We start from the raw sequence: 18793 nt of genomic DNA, 5'->3' as shown, positions 1-18793 counted from the left end.
CCCACTACGAGTAAAACCTGATAGAACTGAATCGAACCGTGGAACGTGGTAGTGGTATCAACTAACTTTTTTCATTTCGCTTTTGTCTGGTATCCTAGTAGCCCAGAGAAGAGTAGAGTAAAAACCAACAACACATCATTCCTCTCGCAGTGGCCGAGCACATCGCCATGCTGTCCTGCAATAGCAGACGACAGCAGCCTCACTTTGACTTTCCCTCGTGCCTCGTGCCGAGAGTCAGTTAATTGCTCGACCCCACTGCACTGCTGGAATTCACCTGTTGCAAACTCCTTTCCAAACGCAGAAACAAACCAGATGGAGTGATCAAAATCACCAGACCATCACCAACACAACGCACCCGATGGAGTGATGAAAATCACCAGGCCATCACCATTAGCATCATCGTTGACACACCAGATGGAGTGACCAAAATCACCAGACCATCACCATTTCAACGATTTCAACTCGCGCGCGCAAGACCTTGAAGAGTACATCAAACAAGTACCAGGATACCAGACCTAGTTCTCGTCGTCGTTGGATCCAACCGACGAGTCATAGGAAGACTCAGAATCAGAGTCACCAGAGTCATAGTAGTCACCGATTCCCAGTCCACCGGCACCAGCCTGAGATTCACCACCGGGGTCAATGCCATCCAGAGCCTCGAGAAAAGTCAGGCTCCCCCCATCGCCGAGAGCGCCGAGAAAGGCATCGAGCATGCTGCCAGTGCCGGTGCCGGAGGAAAGGTTCTCCTACCAACCGTTTCCTGGACCGGGACGGGGACGAGCGGCGCGGGGAGGACCACGACGAACGACCTCGGGCTCTGCAAAGTGGACTCGACGACGCTTGCTGCCGGTACTGGCGGTGTAGTCAGGGTCGTTAGTGTCGTCACGGTTGACAGGTGGGTCCGGGTAGACGAAGAGATTGTTGTCACGGTTGAGTGTCGGATCTGGGTAGACAGAGTTGTCATCATCGACAGTGCCAGGATCATGGACAATGTCGCCAAAATCACTGACAGTGTCGTCGTCGCTCAAGTTGTTCAAGTATTGGGTGCCCGAAGGACCAGCCACGACCGGAATGTCATCTTGACCTTGGACATTGTTCACATTGTTGTTGTTGGCCCTCGAAGGACCGGCCTGGGCCTGAACGGCAATTTGACGTTGGACAGGGTCATTTACCCAAATGTCATTGAACTCCTCACAGGCAGCGTCAATCAGTTCGACATGTTGACCCTCGGAATTCGGGACACTCCGCTCGATTTGACCAGTTTTCAAAAGCCGTGCTCGGACAGCCTTGAACATGAGCTTGAAGGAAGGCGAGCGACCGATCCAGCATTCGAGCCACTTCTTGTGCTGCGGAAACAACTCTCCAGCCTTTTTGAAAATCTCCACCATGATCTTCCGGCGGATTCGCTTAAGGCCTTCATCTTTTGCCTCTTGTTCAAAGAACGTCTCGAGGCAGCGTTCGATGGTGCCGCAGGTTTTCTGGGCAAACTGCGCAGCGTCTTTATCTGTCAAGAACCAGAGGTTGGTGGCGAACAGTTGTCCCACTGACTTCTCTGCTTCAGCAGTCAGAGGTGGTTCGCAGCGCACGATAGCTGACAGGATCAAAATGTCCACCGCGCCTCTCAGCTCTTCGCCTGGGGAGACCTTGTCGATCCAGCGAAGGAGGACGGAGTAATCGAAAGTGTACAGGTATAGGAGGTACAGGTCGACATGACGAGGGGTGAAGCGGAAGGGGTCGAGTATGACCTTGGCCTGGTCATTGTGTGCGTTAATTTGGATTCCCTATATCACGGTCACATCGGTTAGCCGCCGGTCACTTCTGCGCAGCGAGGCACTGCTGAGGCTTGACTTACAACTTCACGACGAAAGTAGTCCGAGTAGCTCACAAAGGTACGATGAGCTTTCCAGATGTAGCGTCCACATTGTATGGTCGCATCGAAATCATCCCGGTTTTGGTTAAGTATCCTGCATCAAAAGTCAGCCAGCTGCATTCGAAGGTAATGGACTGGGCGCGAATCTTTGCTTTGCTTACTCGAGATTGTGAATGATCTGAGGGTCCGACGCATCATTGCTGACCTGGTAGAGATCGACAAGTTCGTGAGAGAACCAATGCAGCTCAGTTTGAGTCGCATCACCGACGACGTCAGGAGATAGGTCCATTGAGGTAGGTAAGTTGTGAGGTCGGGGTGATGTCTCTTCGTCAGCCATAGATACAAGGGTATGAGCAGCACTAGTGACGACAGCAAGAGAGTTGTCCATTGGAAAAGGTGAGTTGCGAGGTTGGAATGATTCGTCTTCTTCGGAGATCGAAGGAACCTTCAGAGCGGCACCAGTGACGACAGCAGGAGAGTTGTCCATTGGGCCAGGTGAGTTGTAAGGACGGAGCGGTCTCTTCCCTTCAGCGATGGGAGACAGGCCTGGAGGGGCAGCGCGAGGACGGAGGGATACCTCTTCTTCATTTCTAGCGACGAGGTCCCGACCAAAAGCGAGCTGGTCCTGAGGTCGCAAGCCCCTAACCAGCATTGTCAAGGCTGTGATATGGTCGCGATATGCTCTCTCTGCGTCACTCAGTGGGCCACGATGTTCCGCAGCAGAGGGCTGTTGGGCAGGGTGACCCGAATTGCCAGGGGTTTGGGTAGGGCCTTCGGCGCCAGAGCCCTGCTGCGCAGGCTGATCCGGTTGCTCAGACATTATTGCCGGACTCGAGACCACTCCTCAACACAAAGAGAGAGAGAGATCTTGAGCCTTGAAGCAAAGAATACCTGAGGGAACAGGAAAGAGGAACAAACTTGCAACTTGCCACCAGTGGATGGTTGGAATGTTGTTGAAGTGTGTGAACCAGTGAACAAAGTGAGAGATGAAAGAAGAAGAAGAACTAATTCAAACGTGAAATAAGTATGTTAACAAAAATGGTGCTCGCATGATCGTGCGCCAGCCGAGAGATAATGTTGCCGTCTAAATCTCGCCGCGTGGTTAAAACGTCTGATATCAAAAAGACAAAATCACATGTGGGCGCTCATCAGCAAAGGGAGGGGAGATGGGCGGGAGGAAGGCGCCATGGGCGTGAAAGATTCCGCGAAGGGAAAGACCGCCAGAGAACAGGACAACAGCCTGAGTTTTCATACATGCACTGGCATTCCACGCGGTGTGCAACACCAGGCCTTGGTTCACAGCGAACAGACAGCAGGGTTGCGCGAGAGTTGTGGAAGTGGCAGCAGAATACACATAACTGTCGATAGGCAAGCCGCGAGGCTGAGGTGGGGACAAGGACCTCAACATGGGGCACGGGCAAGGACAAGGAGTACAAGTTGGTTGGTCAGCACCGAATGGGATATCAATCCACATACTCGAGGAGAAATCTCTGGAAAAGGTACGCAAGGCTGAAGATTAAAGGGATCACGGCTCTGAAATTCAGGGGTAACATCTCTCAGACCACGAGGCTGAGCATAAAGAACATAAACCACAGGCAAGACCAAGGAGTACAAGTTGGTTGATCAGCACCGAAGGGGAGGTTCAATCCAGATTCTCGAGGAGAAACGCTCCCTCTGCAAAAGGTACGGCGAGGCTGAAGATAAAGGGGATCACCGCTCTGAGATTCAGGGGCAATATCTCTTAGGCCGCGAGGCTGAGCATAAAGAACATGAGCCCCTGGCAGAGCAAGGAGGTGGTTGACCAACACCCAATGGGAGGTCGATACACCATTCTCAAGGAGAAATCTCTCTCTGCAAAAAGGTACGGCGAGGCTGAAGATAAAAGGGATAGGCACCCTGCAATCTCAGCGGCAACATGATACTCACAGGCCAGGAGCCATGCTGTGCCATCCGCAAATTGGGCTTTTTATCACACCAATAACTGCTTTCGTTTCAACCTGCACTCTTCGAGTCCATCGAGATGCTATTCCCTGCCGAAGCATTAGCATGGTAGTTATATTGCTCGCCTGGGCCCAGCATATGATTTGCCACGATATGTCAAATGAATCGAGTGGAAAAAAGAAAGGGGGGAGACGAAAAGGTCACGTGATGGTACAGAAAGCCACATTATACAAACAGGAACAATAACAGCATGGGCATTCCATCAAGAGGACATGGTTGCATATTTTTATTGAGCATTCATATAGGAACGACGATTACCTAGAATGCTGCCAAAGACTTGATCTCGGTCTAGTCAGTCGGTCCTTCACAACTAAAATAGAGACAAGAGATCATCATTTGTCTTCTTACCACTCGCTTCATCCAATTGCTGTTTCGGTGGTGGAGGTTGCGACGATGACAGATCCATGGATGCAAATCCATTCATGAGGTCGTTATCGGCGAGTCCACCGAACCCGGAACCACTCGCGGCCGTTGTGGTAGACGATCCCGTATTGCCAAACACCCCCAATAGATCGTCCATGTTGTTTGCGGCAGCAGGTTCGCCCACCGACGGAGATTCCACCCGCTGTGGTGTGCCGGCCAAACCTTCCAGACCTGAGAGTCCGTTTGTAGGTTGTTCAGTGGAGGATGCGGGTGCCGATCCGTCAAAGTCGATATCGAGCAGATTCTCGATGTTGTTTTGCGGTTCGGGGGCCTTTCCCTGCACCGCCGCGGCCGCTGCAGCTGCAGCCAGAGGGTTTTCTTTCGCATTTTGCATCTGTTCTTCGATGGCTGCTCGTTGAACGGCGTCAGCGCCAAAGCGACCTTGGCCAACGAATTGCTCCGGCGGCTTGTGATAGACTGACGCCAGCGTCGAGAGCTCGGTAAGTAGTCTATCAAGCAGTGCAGGTGGTAGTGACTGGATCGTGCTCGTAATTGGCGGTTTTTCGGAAAGGATGACGTTTTTAGGAGCGTTCGGGTCGCTGGTGTTGGATAGGAGCCGCCAGTAAATGTATGCTCGATCACGGATATCGGGATTGTCACTTTCGGCGGTTGCGGCATTCAGAACCTTTTGGACGAGTCCTTGGGCAGCCTGTGGCCGTTTCAGGAACAACTTCACCACCGCTGTGAGGATCTGTAGCTGAGTCTGGTTATGGTCAGTAGTGGTTACGATACAGGCAGCAACGGACATTACCTGTGTGAACTCTTCCGCAAAGCCATCGACAAATCCACCCAAGATGTCCCCGGCATTGCTGATTTTTTCGGCGTATTCTCCCACGATCCAAATGAGTGACGCCCTAGCATTAGGCTCGTCCAGCTCGTCTATGCATTTGCAAAGAGTAGGGATGATACCCTCATAACCGGGGTATTTGCGGAAGATATCTTTGATCACCACAATGACTTCCTGTACAACATAGTTTACTTTTGTGTTGATCAAATCCAGGAGCGCGTTGACACATCGCTCGCTAGCGCTCTCAATCTTGACAGCAACTTGTCCTATTGCTTTGACTGCGCGCCGTACCAAGTCCATGTCCACTTCCAATGCATATTCTTTGAGTTCGGCCAGCAGTTGATCGACGTTGGTCTCGTTGGCTATGCGGACCATGATTTCGAGCTTCTGGAATTTGACGTAAGGAGGGTCGTTATATTTGCAGAAAAACACCCTGATTTCCTTGCTGAGGATCTCGGGTTGTTTTTGGAGGAGAAGGTCAATGTTTCGTAGAGCAACGTACTGCACTTCGGGTGCCGAGGACACAAGCGTGACGAGCGGCGGAGCCATTTTCTTCAGGTAAGACCTCTGTGTTTCCGCAGGGAGATATTTCATATGCAAGAAAACGGCCTTGACTGCCGAAAGAACGACGCTGGAATTGACATGCTGAAATTGAGGGGCGACCCTCTCGCAAATATGTTCAGCTTCTTTCACATCTTGTGCTTTGTACTCGGCCAGCGTGCTCAATATCGTGACCCGGCCCCATTCCGTGCATTCGTTGAGGGCCATGAGCAACTTCTTCAGGGTGTTCGGGGTGATCTGGAGCGCTTTGGTTTCGGGAGCGGATTCGTTGATCTCGGCTAGCGCTTGCACCGAGTTAGCAACCACCATAGGGTTGGGGTCGCCAATGAGTTCTTGGAGCGTTTCCAAAAATCCGTTTTCCAGGCACATTGCCGGGGCCAGGTCGAACAGTTTCGCGACACAGATTGCGGCGGTCTTGCGCACATAGGGCGATTCATCCCGTAAGGTCTTCCGCAATGGTTCCTCCATGTAATCGATCATTTTGTCCACTCTTATACATCCCATTGTTCGAATTGCGAGGGCTCGGATCAAGGGGTTCGGGTCTTCGGAGTCCTGGACAAAGGTATTGACGGCGAGAATGCAGAGGTCTGGATGGGACTTTGCGTAGTTCCTGACGATAGTCTTTAGTATGGCATATTCGTGTCGCGTGGCCAACCGGAAAGCACCAACATCAAGTATAGATATACCAACTTCTTTTGGTCGAGGTCTGACGTGGCAATGTTCTTCAGGACGTCGGGAAATAGCGCTGACACATCTTTCCCCAGTGTCATGGCCATGATGGTCTTTTGGATCGCTTCCTTTCTATACGATCGTCAATAACCAAAGTCGTGGCAGGACAGGGTCGACGCGGCTCACCGTTCGTAGGCATATTGGGATCTGGCAACATCAAGTCAGCATTGGGTGTCTGCCCAAGGGAGTGGTCCGACACGACTTACACAAGTCCGGCCCGCAGCTCGAAGGTTTCTCCCTTCTTGGGAGGCGCAAATGCGCTCCGTACCCTGTTCATGGCCATCGCGTCGGGCTTGAAGAGTGTGAGAGTGGCCTTCTCGTCACAGACTAGGCTGGTTGTACGGCTATTGTGCCATGTCCAATGCCGTCGAGCCCCTTCTCGAATTGAGGTACGTTCGCTCCGTCAAAAGATAACTCGGCACAGGACAAGCAAAGGAAGATCCGAACATACAAATCAAACCACACGCAGACGGAAGGGGATAATTGTCACTCCCTATCACTTCTGTCATCGACGCAGACAACTTGAAGCAGTTAGCACCATCTACGGCGGATCGGATGGCACAAGACGCCGAATTTGGACACACACCAGTCTACGGTGGAGCACAACGCCGCCCTTGGGCTGTCCATCATCTATCAGCATACTACTAGACTAGGTATAGATCAGGTGTTTGCGAGAGCAAATGATATATTTTATGTATCAACTATAGTTGGCGTGGCATCTTATGCTACCGAAGCTGCAGAATACTTCTCAAAAAGATCCGGATACCATCTCTGCCCAACATCTGGATGGCTGACGATGCGGTTTCTCAGATGAGCCTCTCCAAACTAAAGTCCTAGCAGTCAGTACAGCAATACATAAATTCGGGAACAGGGTTATACGAACGCATGAGTACAGCGGAGAGAGGAATTCGCTAGCGACCTCGTCAGGGATGGCCTTCCTCTCCTCCTCCGAGCCAGGTATCCGACGCACGATATCTGCGGCCGATTCTTTGAGTTGGTCGAGAGTGAGATCCAATCTGACCCCCAGGAAGAACGGCACACTGTATCTCGTGGTTCTCGTGGGCGACTACATCAATTGCGTCAGCGACACACCGAACAAAGGAGGAACTGACAAAAAAACTCACAATGACCCTGTGGCTGGTCGCTGGACAACGGCCACCCGTAATTGCCTCGAACCCCTGCGCGATGTTGACGACGAACGTTCCTTCAATGGGAGGTGCATCGATCCACTGTCCCGACCTGTTCAGGACTTGTAGGCCACCTACATTATCCTGCGTGAGGAAAGTAAACATGCCCGACGAGTCCTTGTGCGGGCCGACGCCTTGAGAACCAGGTTCTGCAGGCGGATACTTGACGAACTTCAAACGATCCATCCTACCCATGAAGGACTCGAACGTGTCTTTGGGCAAGGAGAGACATTCCGCCACTGAATGCAGAAATTCTATTGAGAGCTTGGAAAGTGCGGCGATATACCGGTTTACCAGGCGCTCGACCTCCTGGTTGGGAAACTGAACCTACAGTTAGTCTCACACTCACTACCGATAAGGGAACACTTGGAGCGCATGCCTGACTAGGACCGTTCACCCGCTTCCATTGAGGATCACCTGGCTTGTAGATGGACTCGCAAGGACTTCCAAAGTCGAATTGCTAGATAGTTACACGACGTCAGCTTCGTTCGAGGTTCAACCGTTCTGGCGGTTCAAGTTGTTGTTCATACTTCTCGTAAATCGGTCTTTTTGGCCGTCGTTTCCGCCCCGAGTGCTGTATAGCCAAGGAAAGAAGGCGAGTTTCTCATGTTACATTTCTCCTTGACCTCATCGGGCAGTTCGAAGATCGATGGTACGGCAGCAAACGTCTCTTTGATGAGGTCCTGCGATATTGTTGGTTGAACGCTCAAAGCGAAACACACATACCGGAACCCACCTCCAGGCCGGTATTGGCTAGATACAGGAACCCGACACTAAAAAGAGCATGCTTCAACTTCTCGAGCGCTTCGGGCTTCGTCTTCTCATCCTGGAGGGCTTTGAAGTCGACAATGGGCAGACTCTGAAAATTGGTCGTCATGGTAGGCGGTTGCGGCTTGCGCTCTTGCGTCAGCAGTGATCAGATCTATCGATTGACCGAAGTCTATGGGATACGCTATTGATTATGCGAAGGCCGTGAAAAATGTGTGAATGCGATGGCAAGGCTATCACGAGACTACAGGGGTGCAATCCAGCGGAGGTTGTGAGTCTGACAGCAGCGAGATCGCACACCATGGGGTTTTATGATCCCCGATCGGCCTCCACCTCGAGGCTACAAAAAAGGCCGAGTTTCTCCAGACAAACACGTACCTCTGCTGGGTAAGGTGGGAAGGAAATTCAGCTGTTTGTCTCCCTTCTGCCGAGGAAACAGATCCCGACAGGCCAGATGTCGTGCTCGGCCACCAATCAGAAATTGCGAACACGCTGAGCTTAAATCGGACGTCAGGTTACCATGTATGTCAACACACCACTTCAAAGAGCATCAAGACTTGATACCGTTCGTACCTTGCACTGATATATCAGTAAAGAGACTTGCACCGAGACTGGTCGAGAACGCACGCCTATACCTGAGTATCTAAACTGCACTCTGCGAACACTTGACGTCAAGGAGCTTCCTCCTGCACTAAAGGAAGGAGAAGTGATGTGCTCCGAAGCGATGCATACATTGTATCTATGCTCGAATCTTACAAGACTGGTCACATTGGGTCGATGAGGAAATGACAGAGATGAGGATACGGCGCTCTATTTTTTAAGAAGTTAAGTGCAACCCCAGAAAGGGAACCTCTACCAAAGTATAGCTCAGATCACGACGTCTGTATCCCCCATAACAACACCGACCGTGAATACTCTAACCACCCTTTTACCTCCTTTTCCGTTTTGCTCGAACCCACGGGGTGAACTATAGCCTTGCAGCCTTGGGCTCTCTGTCAAGATCGCGGAAGCGTCTGAAATAGGCGATCGAATCTGGATTCTGCACCGTCGCACTAGGTGTCACGTCTTTCCCACTAATGACATTCTTGACCGCAATCTCGACTTTCTTGCCATTAATCGTCACAGGGATATCAGGAACCGCGAGGACGAATTTGGGGACATGTCGAGGCGACAGACCGTTACGGATTGCGGCCTTGATGCGCGCTCGCAGCTCTTCAGTCAGACTGTGGCCTGGCTTCATGACCAGAAACAGGAACACTTCCTCGTCAGGATCCTGAGGTCTTCGACGACCCACGCACAGACTGTTGCTGATATACTCGGTAAAAGGCTCTGCTTCGACAATGGCATAGATCTCGCCACTCCCAAAACGAATACCGGACGGGTCTAGACCGGGTCTTTGTCAGTAAATGGGACACAAACAAATTCAGCCGCACCACCAGCAAGAGAAAACAACACTTTGCTTCAAACAAAAGATTGTTCACTCACTTAAAACGCCATCACTCCGGCCGTGCATCGTATAGCCTCCCGTCTTTGGATTCTTACTCAACCAGTCATGCTGGGCCCAGACATCGAGGTCGGGAAACCGTTCGAAATATGCAGCCTTGTATATTTTGCCGTCCTTGTCGCCCCAGAAGAAGCACGGCATGCTAGGGAACGGCTTGCTCACCACCATCTCTCCGGCCTCTCCCGTGTGCGCGATTGATTTTCCCGTGATGGGATCCAAAATATCGACATCCATACCTAGGCCAGGAACTTGCATCTCACCCGTGTAAACTGGTCCCGACGGATCTAGGGCGAGCAGCGACGTCGCTGTGTCCGTGCCTCCTGCTGTATTGCAGATATGTACTGAGGGTGGAAAGGTTCGGTAAAACCATTTATACTGCTCGGGTGACAAGGGGGCGCCTGTGGTATAGACCATTCTCAAAGTGGACAGGTCGAACTCCTTCTTCGGGATCGTTTTGGACATTTCAATCTCCAGCAGGAGTCGTGGAGAAGCACCCAGGAATGCAACTTTGTGCCTTTCGCAGATTCGAAGAAGCTGCTTGGCGTCCGGAAACAACGGACTGCCATTGTACACCACGAGCGTTGCCCCCGCCGACAAGTGGCCGCACATGATATAGAACACTACCCAGGAAGTACTCGAGTATTGCATGATGACATCGCCGGGCACCAAGGAGTTGTGAAGGACGGAGATTTTCTTCAGCTGGATGATCAACCCGTGCTGATGCACAATGCATTTGGGCGCGCCTGTCGTTCCTGACGAGTAACATATCATGAGAGGGGAGTTGAACGGCACACGTGTGAATTTGAGCTCGTCGGAGTCGACTGACTTTTGCAGAAAGTCGTGTATCGTCGGAAACTTTGATGGTGCCGTGGTGACAGGCACAAGGAAAACAAGAGGTTGGACTTTGACTTTGAGCTTCGAAAGAATCTCGTCGAGCTTTTGTTTCGTCGAGACGGTTTTGCCCTTGTATACCACGTCGCTGTCGACGAAGAGGATACTTGGTGTGACCTGCTGTAGCCTCGAGACGCATCCTTCCACTCCCAACTCGGGACTGATCGAAGTGAAGATTGCTCCGATGGTGGCGGCGGCATGAAACAGGATGACAGCCCAGTTTGATGCCGCGACCAGGGCGCCAACTCGATCGCCTTGCTTGACGCCGCACCGCTTCAGAGCGCTTGCTGTTTGTCTGACTCTTTCTCGAAATCCGCGCCAGGTGATGACTTCGGGCTTGCCGTTGTAAATGTCCTGGTCCTCCCTTATGCCGATCAAGGCGACGGCGTCTGGGTCGGTATTGGCAAACAGAACATTTTCGGCATAGTTGATCTCATGCCCTGGGAAGAAGGGTGGAACATGGCTCATTGGGATACTGTCGTCATATGCTTTCTTCATGCTGGGTGGCAATGGTGGAACAAGACCAAGGTAGCCGTATAGATCAATCCAAAAGTCATGTGGTCGCGTAACAGACCATTTGTGAAGTTGTTTGGTGTCTTTTAGATCTTGTCCATATCTCTTGTTGACGTGTAGGCGGTATCGGTCCATTGGGTACAATTTGCCCTTTGGCGGCCGCCATAGGACTTCTGGCTCGTCAACGTGGTTGGCCGACATGGTGATGGTCACAGACTCCAGGCTGGCTCAATCCACATAGGGCGTTTTTACAAGCAGTATAAGCAACAAAAACAATACACAAAAGCTTGGATGGATTAGAGCCAGATAGATGGACATATTCTGAAATGGTGGTGCAACCGAGGATGAACCATGGCGGCTACTGACCGAGGCATGGGCGTGGAGACCCCACGTTAAATAGTATATATTGTGGGGGAAGAGAGAAGCAGGCGTCAGAGGCATAGAACAGCTCGACAGCGAGCAACTTTCCTTACCTTCCATTTTCCATGTGTAGCATATGGTGGGAAAGGCAGCCTTACACCTGAAAGGTACCAAGAAAATCTCATCAATCGCTGCCAGACGTTGAATCGGACGAAATCAATCACCGGCAAACCTGCCACTGAATAGTGATTAGAGATAGCACCCATCGATTAAAACAGAAGTCCTTGGACTTGAAGTTCAACGAACCTGGAAGTTGTCAAGAATACAGATAACAATACATGTAATATCGCAACTCTGCCTCGAGGAATCTAGTCAACTACTCTGGTTGGCGCTCCAGAGTCTGTCTTGAGACCAGAGTCGTGCCATCCAAGAAACCCACGCTGCAGCATGCCTTGATATGTGAGATGCTACTGGTGGACTGAATTGGAGTCGGGAAACCCGGCTTTTCCGGCATTTTACCAGAGGCAGCAGGCAGCAAGTGGTGAGAGTGAAGACAAGGACTTCTCATGCTCCGGCAAGTATAGCTGTCATAAGTCATACATGGTCGACACGGTGACCACGGGAGCTGCAGCGCGTTCTACCAAACCTTCGATAGATGGGTGGGCATCTACAGAAAAGTCTGGAATAGTAATGCAGACCCGTGATACTGGATGAGGATGTTTATGGCGGAAATGTTGAGCAACGCCGAGGAAAGCTATCCGCTGGCACAACACGAAGCAGTCGTGGCAAGCATATCGGCGCAAATTGCCGCCTTCCACAGAGAGCAGACTCCCTTCCGCATATACCATGGCAGCACGAACTCCACGCGGCCCAGTGTTCGCACACGTGCAGCCACGGTCGATATCTCGTCCCTCAACCATGTCATATCCGTCTCAGTCTCGGAACAAAGGTGTCTCGTGGAGCCAAACGTGGCGATGGATGCACTGGTCGCGGCCACATTGCCCCTGGGGCTCGTCCCTCCAGTCGTGCCCGAGTTCCCTGGAATAACGGTGGGCGGGGGGTATGCCGGGACCGCAGGAGAGAGCAGCAGCTTCAAGCACGGCTTCTTTGACCAAGCCGTTAAGTGGGTTGAAGTCGTTCTTGCTAATGGAGAAGTTGTGACTGCTTCAAAATCTGAAAGACAAGATCTCTTTCACGGGATGCCAGGGACATTTGGCACGCTAGGAGTCGCCACATTGTTCGAGGTCCGCCTGATACCCGCGGAGGAGTTTGTGGAAATCTCATATCTCCCAGTACACGGGATCCGGCACGCACAGCAAGTGTTCGAGCAAGTCATGGTCCATGGCCAAGCGGATTTCCTGGATGGCATTATGTTTGCACCCGAGAACGGCGTGGTCATGGTTGGTCGATTCGCTGAGCGAGGCGAGAAGAACGAGACTCTTCCTGTTGTCACATTCACGAAACCGTGGGATGAGTGGTTCTACCTTCACGCCGAGGAGATGATGAAACAGCAGCAACAAGTTTTTGACCTGCATGAATCTGGGTCTGACATTGCAGAGACCATTTGGAACTCGTCGCGCCGAGAACTAGTTCCTGTCAAAGACTATCTCTTCCGCTACGACCGGGGTGCCTTCTGGATGGGGCGGTATGCATTCAATTACTTCCTAACTCCGTTCAATCGCTTCTTCCGGTGGCTCGGCGACAAATACATGCATACACGCGTCATGTATCACGCTCTGCATCGGTCGGGCTTGATGCAGCGATTTATCATCCAGGACATGGCTCTGCCAAATGTCCATGTCGCCGAGTTTTCCAACTGGCTGGACGCTGAACTCCCGGACATCTATCCCCGCTGGCTGTGTCCCCTGAAGACGTGGGATAATGGTACTGGGAACATGCACCCACATATCCCTGCATGGGCAGGACCTCATCTCCATGATGGAACCTTTTTGAACATCGGCATTTGGGGCTCTACACCACGGCACATGCGTCAAGTAGTAGCCAACCGACGCATCGAGGCGAAATTGAAGGCCTTGCATGGCATGAAGTGGTTGTACGGCCAGACCTTCTATACCGAGGATGAGTTCTGGAGTATCTATGATAGGAAGTGGTATGATGCCTTACGGAACAAATATCATGCCCAACAATTGCCGAACGTGTATGAGAAGGTTAGAACAAGTTTCAATATTGATGCCGAAGGGGCTGTGACCGGAGATCTTAGGTTGGGAATCGAGAAGGGATTCTGGAGCATCTGGCCATTTGCTGGTGTATATGGCGTCCTGAGCACAATTAAAGGTGGCGATTATTTGAGAAAGCAATAATGAACTGCCCTCCCCAGCCGAAATTGGTCGTATATAGAGCATCTAGAGGCGAACGTTCTAAGGTTGCGAATGGAACTTGTTCATGTAAGTCATGTGGCCTCAGTACGAATGTTCCAAACCAACCCCTACGGATGGAGGACGTTTGGGGACGTGGGATGCTTAAAACTTTTGGTGAACCAACAATGATGGGTATAACTGCTCGGACGGCGGCCAGTGACAACGCCTCCCGAACGGATCAGACACCACCATCTCTGCTTTGTGGCGCATTTGTCTAGTGTCTTACGGGAGTCTTCAACCCATCACTCCCTGCATGGCGAGGTTTACTTGAAAGGCCATCCTCCCAGAGTGATGGTCAAGAGATGTGGGTTGCCCTCGATCTCAGCTTTTCGAGCAATCAACTCTTCGACATCCCAGTTAGCCCAAAGGTATCTCCCTCTCAAGAAGTCGGCCTCCGGGCTTGCAAGCCAGACCAGGAAATTGGCCGGGAGTTCCGGGGCATCCAAGATGCTCTCTGGAAAAGAGTCTTTCTTGTCTCCCAAAGCCTTCCTCGCCATATTGGTAAGTACAATACCAGGATGGACGGTGAACACTCTAAGCTCCGGGTTTTCGTAGGCCAGGTACTCGTCCAATTTGGCGGCGGCAAGTTTCGAAGCAGAGTAAGCAGAGGCTCCGGGTAACTGGGAAGGAGGGACATGTGCTGCACCGGCATTGATGCCGATGTAAGTAGCGTTGGGCCGACGTTTGGGCAAAAAGTGTTTTGCGAAATGAGCCGAGAATTTAACGTTGGTCTCGAAAGCACTAAACCAGTCGTCCTCGTCGGCCCCGACCAAAGTAGTGGCGCGAGGGAGGACAGCAGCACAGTGGGCAAACACATTCCATGCTCCTATTTCAACCCTGATATTATGTGCTGCAAGGCCAACACTCTCTGCTTTGGAGACATCAGCGACGGCAACATAGACTGTGGCATCAGGATGTGCCTGGACGATGGCGTCCTTTGTCTGCTGGAGAGTCGCTTCTGTCCTTCCGACCAGGGCGATCTTTTGAGCCCCTGCTTTGGCGAAGGCATGTGCCACCGCAGCCCCAATGCCCCCGGCTCCGGCTCCTGTGACAATTACAGTTTTGTCTTTCGCTGAAAGCTCTGGCCGGGACGGGTCAATGGCTGGATAGCTCGCCTTGTGGTACGTCTTGGTGAAAGAGGGATGATTCATTTTGTGGTAACTTTGCGGATGCTATCCCTTGCCAGGGCAGACAGAAAGTGGAACAAAAACAAGTGGTTTGTTCGAGCTGTTTCTGTGCCTCTTGATACTCAGGATCTGACGAGTCGGTCTACAGGGCCTTAGGAAGTCGACTGGTTTAAGTTGGCTCTATGTCAAATCAGAATCAGATTCAACTGCGGAGTGCTTTAATGGACTCCGATGTCCGGGGAAATGTTTATGTCAGCAGGGCAGTCTCTCTGGTGAAACATACTAACCGACTTCATCACTACGGAGGTGCATTCGCGTATCCAAACGTGGCCCTGGGCGGCTCGGTTATTGGCGGGGCAGATGTGGAAGGCGATACTTTTTGCCAGTGATGGAATCAAGCGGGCCGTGGTGTTATTGCCGTAAAGTTCACGCCATTGTTCTAGAAGTTTGACCTTCGAGTTTACAACGTATGTCCTCAAGTTGAACAGTATTTTACCCTGAACAAGGACTTTGCAACCTTGAAACAAGTGCCTCTCTCTTCATCCGAAGTCACAACTCCTTTCTTTGAAGACACTGCTCCCCTACCCGACACCATGACATCTATCAACGGCCGCCTCCATGCCCAGGGCACCCACGAGTCAGTATTAGAACTCATTGGCCAAACACCACTTGTCCGCCTCAACAAGATCCCCCAAACGCTCGGCATCGAGGCAAAGGTCTATGCAAAATGCGAGTTTTTCAATGCCGGCGGAAGCGTCAAGGACAGAATTGCCCTCCGAATGATAGAAGAGGCAGAGAAATCAGGACGCATAAAGCCCGGCGATACGTTGATCGAGCCGACGAGTGGGAATACGTAAGTATCCTTCCGACTCGAGCGCAATAGCCAAACTCTAACACCTTTGCAAAAGTGGAATAGGTCTAGCCCTAGTCGCCGCGGTGAAGGGCTACAAGACGATCATCACACTGCCTGAAAAGATGTCTGCCGAGAAAGTGGCGGTCCTGAAGGCATTGAACGCCACCATCATCCGCACGCCGACGGAAGCAGCTTACGACAGTCCAGAATCGCATATCGGGGTTGCAAGAAGATTGGAGAAGGAGATTCCTAACGCCCACATCCTCGACCAGTACGGCAACCCAGACAATCCTCTGGCACATGAACTAGGGACAGCGGAGGAAATTTGGGAGCAGACGGAGGGGAAGATCACGGCCATCGTTGCGGGAGCTGGTACGGGAGGGACGATCACCGGTCTAGCACGAGGTCTACACAAACACAAGAAGGACGTCAAGATCATTGCCGCCGACCCACAGGGGTCCATCCTGGCCGTGCCGGCGTCGCTGAACGAAGAACACGCCAACGAACCCTACAAGGTAGAAGGCATCGGATACGATTTCATCCCAGATGTTCTTGACCAGAGCGTCGTGGACAAGTGGTACAAGACAGATGATCGAGAATCGTTCCACTATGCGCGTCGACTAATTGCAGAAGAAGGCCTGCTGGTCGGAGGGAGCAGCGGCTCAGCCATTGCCGCCATGTTAAAGGCGGCGCGCGACCTGAACCTCGGCAAGGACGATGTGATAGTCGTCATCCTGCCCGACAGCATACGTTCGTATCTCACAAAATTCGCCGACGACGACTGGCTTGCTGCCAACAACTTGCTGCCTCCCACGCCACCTCCGGAGCCTGCCTCGCCAGAACAAGAGAAGGCCAAGCAACACGATGATCCATTCGGCGGCGCAACAGTGCGTTCGTTGCGTCTCAAGCCCGTCACCACCGTCACCTCCGACTCTCCCTGCTCGGCCGCCATTGAAGTCATGCGCGAGAAGGGCTTTGACCAGCTACCTGTTCTGGCACCCAAGAGCAGACGTCTTGTGGGCTTAGTTACGCTGGGAAATCTTTTGTCCCGCATCAGTCATGGGCGCGCTACTCCCAAGTCGCCCGTGTCGGATGCCATGTTCGACTTCAGCAAAATCCCCGAAGTCACGGTTGATCCGCGTGACTTTAGCGACATTGTCGCCCAGTCTGAATCTCTGTTCTCAAGCGAGATGACCGAGAAGAACGACGGCGAGAACGAAGCCAGATCGCGCCCTCAACGTCGCCACAAGCGGAGAGAATTCGTCGAGATCACTATGGATACGCCTCTGAGCGCATTGAACAAATTCCTCGAATGGCAGAGCGCCGCTATCGTCACCGAACGTGATCCTAATGAGAAAACGGGCCAAGGCAAAGCACCGGCGTTGAAGCCCCTTGCTGTCGTCACGAAAGTCGACCTTCTGACTTGGATGTTGAGCCAACAAAAACTGCAATAGTTGTTACCGTTGTCAGCAACTGATGGTGGGAGCTTTTTGCGAATTTCAACCTTGCGATCGAGGCGTTGGTGGACGGATTTGACTACAAATATAGCGTGCATTGCGGGAAAGGCGTGGTGGCAGGCTATCACAATGTTCACATAGTTCAACATGGAACATTCAGTCAATTGCATTAGGCATTACATACAGTACCGTACAGAGTCGTATGATCTTCCAACTCGTGGGACGATCTGGTGTACCTGATCACGAAAGCCTGCTTTTAAGTTCAACTTGAACATTTCCATGCTGCGAGGAGGATGTAGTCAGGGCTTTCCCATCACCTCTGCCGGCCTGTGGTGACCGCTCACTAGTATGGCTCGAGTTGTACCAAAAGGTAAATAGCAAAAACGGCAAAAAACAGGTCTCGCAAGCCCAGTCGTGTAGAGGTGTACGAGTGACTGAAAACCCCCGGTGTTTTATGCCATCAGGGTTTTTTGACCGAACAATTATGGTCGAGAGTTATTTTATAGCCGACCTAGTTGGTGACGCGGAACTAGGCTTTGTCGAATGGACAATCCCAAATCCCCTACCCACCTAGGCCATAGGACCCGATGGTGGTGAAGTGGCGATTGTTGGGGATAATTTGGTGACTGTGATATATGAAGTAGTGGAATAAAGAAAATGAATCAGAAGTGAATCACAAGTGAATAACAAAAGTGAGGTGAATAATGAATCTATGCGACTTACGATTGGCTGAAATACAGAGTGAATGAACTTGAATTTGGATGGAATAATATTCATTTTGCTACAAAACACATTGCCTACCGGGCATATGGTTGTGAGGTAGTAAACTTACCGGTTTGCTGCAGTGTCTAAACAGTTGTCATATCCCTCAACCATTCGAGGGCTTGGAGCTGTGGGACGTTTGCAGCTTATAGACGTAGTACACGTATGTGGCAACTTAAAGCTTGGGGAAGGCGGGGCAAGCAGCAGATCGTAGTAGAAGTAGAGAAGCGTGGATAAAGGAATGGAATGACGAAGCGTGGTTGAAGCGCGGCATAAGGGGCCGAGATACGATGGGGGCGCGAGGGCGGATCGAACATATGGAGACGAACCGGCGGGGACGCTCGAGGTCGGTAGAGAATGGGAACAATCTGGACGAGGAGAAACGATGTCTCGAAGGTCAAGGTGTATCGATGGCAAGAGAAGCAGCGATGGTCGGCGGCACATGTTGTTCAGATATCGTCCGATCGTTCGCATCGAGGTATCGATCGATCAAGCTATCGAAGAATTGTTGATTGGAAACCGCTCGCTCCGCAGGGCCGTTCCTGTAACCGAGAGCTCGAGAGATTCGTCTAACCTCAAAACCAGGTTAAGTTAACCGCCGGCATCTGCACGCTCAAAGTTT

General features: G+C 51.7%; 9 protein-coding genes across 9 annotated transcripts; 4 read left to right on the top strand and 5 right to left on the bottom strand.

Moving 5' to 3' along the window:
- Positions 1-51: 51 nt before the first annotated feature.
- HMPREF1120_06532 (uncharacterized protein) lies at positions 52-4226 on the top strand. The gene has a single exon (XM_009160735.1). It carries the CDS (start codon positions 984-986, stop codon positions 1545-1547), a length of 564 nt encoding a protein of 187 aa, XP_009158983.1. The 5' UTR covers positions 52-983; the 3' UTR covers positions 1548-4226.
- HMPREF1120_06533 (uncharacterized protein) lies at positions 516-713 on the bottom strand (the record flags this gene model as incomplete). The annotated part of the gene is made up of 1 exon (XM_009160736.1): positions 516-713. The coding sequence occupies one exon, from the start codon at positions 711-713 to the stop codon at positions 516-518; it is 198 nt and encodes a 65-aa protein (XP_009158984.1).
- Positions 4182-6654, bottom strand: HMPREF1120_06531 (uncharacterized protein; the record flags this gene model as incomplete). The annotated part of the gene is made up of 5 exons (XM_009160734.1): positions 4182-4997; positions 5046-6252; positions 6312-6443; positions 6498-6518; positions 6578-6654. 5 exons carry the CDS (start codon positions 6652-6654, stop codon positions 4182-4184), a joined length of 2253 nt encoding a protein of 750 aa, XP_009158982.1.
- A 437-nt stretch (positions 6655-7091) lies between these two features.
- On the bottom strand, positions 7092-8435 carry HMPREF1120_06530 (uncharacterized protein; the record flags this gene model as incomplete). Its single annotated transcript, XM_009160733.1, has 6 exons — positions 7092-7196; positions 7255-7437; positions 7496-7864; positions 7923-8018; positions 8089-8241; positions 8295-8435. The coding sequence occupies 6 exons, from the start codon at positions 8433-8435 to the stop codon at positions 7092-7094; spliced, it is 1047 nt and encodes a 348-aa protein (XP_009158981.1).
- HMPREF1120_06529 (uncharacterized protein) lies at positions 8244-11309 on the top strand. The gene has a single exon (XM_009160732.1). It carries the CDS (start codon positions 8638-8640, stop codon positions 8971-8973), a length of 336 nt encoding a protein of 111 aa, XP_009158980.1. The 5' UTR covers positions 8244-8637; the 3' UTR covers positions 8974-11309.
- Positions 9294-11435, bottom strand: HMPREF1120_06528 (acetoacetate-CoA ligase; the record flags this gene model as incomplete). Its single annotated transcript, XM_009160731.1, has 2 exons — positions 9294-9709; positions 9812-11435. The coding sequence occupies 2 exons, from the start codon at positions 11433-11435 to the stop codon at positions 9294-9296; spliced, it is 2040 nt and encodes a 679-aa protein (XP_009158979.1).
- An 890-nt stretch (positions 11436-12325) lies between these two features.
- Positions 12326-13915, top strand: HMPREF1120_06527 (delta24-sterol reductase; the record flags this gene model as incomplete). The annotated part of the gene is made up of 1 exon (XM_009160730.1): positions 12326-13915. The coding sequence occupies one exon, from the start codon at positions 12326-12328 to the stop codon at positions 13913-13915; it is 1590 nt and encodes a 529-aa protein (XP_009158978.1).
- Positions 13916-14235: 320 nt separating this feature from the next.
- Positions 14236-15123, bottom strand: HMPREF1120_06526 (uncharacterized protein; the record flags this gene model as incomplete). The annotated part of the gene is made up of 1 exon (XM_009160729.1): positions 14236-15123. One exon carries the CDS (start codon positions 15121-15123, stop codon positions 14236-14238), a length of 888 nt encoding a protein of 295 aa, XP_009158977.1.
- Positions 15124-15692: 569 nt separating this feature from the next.
- Positions 15693-17406, top strand: HMPREF1120_06525 (cystathionine beta-synthase; the record flags this gene model as incomplete). The annotated part of the gene is made up of 2 exons (XM_009160728.1): positions 15693-15952; positions 16008-17406. The coding sequence occupies 2 exons, from the start codon at positions 15693-15695 to the stop codon at positions 17404-17406; spliced, it is 1659 nt and encodes a 552-aa protein (XP_009158976.1).
- Between the last annotated feature and the right edge of the window lie 1387 nt (positions 17407-18793).

Source organism: Exophiala dermatitidis, assembly GCF_000230625.1.
Source record: "Exophiala dermatitidis NIH/UT8656 unplaced genomic scaffold supercont1.5, whole genome shotgun sequence".
Taxonomy (NCBI): Eukaryota; Fungi; Ascomycota; class Eurotiomycetes; order Chaetothyriales; family Herpotrichiellaceae; genus Exophiala; species Exophiala dermatitidis.
This window is presented reverse-complemented; position numbering and strand designations above follow the sequence as displayed.

Bases quoted from the DNA above. Each gene is read 5' to 3' on its own strand.
- HMPREF1120_06529 (XM_009160732.1), top strand. From the start codon at position 8,638: ATGATCCCCGATCGGCCTCCACCTCGAGGCTACAAAAAAGGCCGAGTT.
- HMPREF1120_06532 (XM_009160735.1), top strand. From the start codon at position 984: ATGGACAATGTCGCCAAAATCACTGACAGTGTCGTCGTCGCTCAAGTT.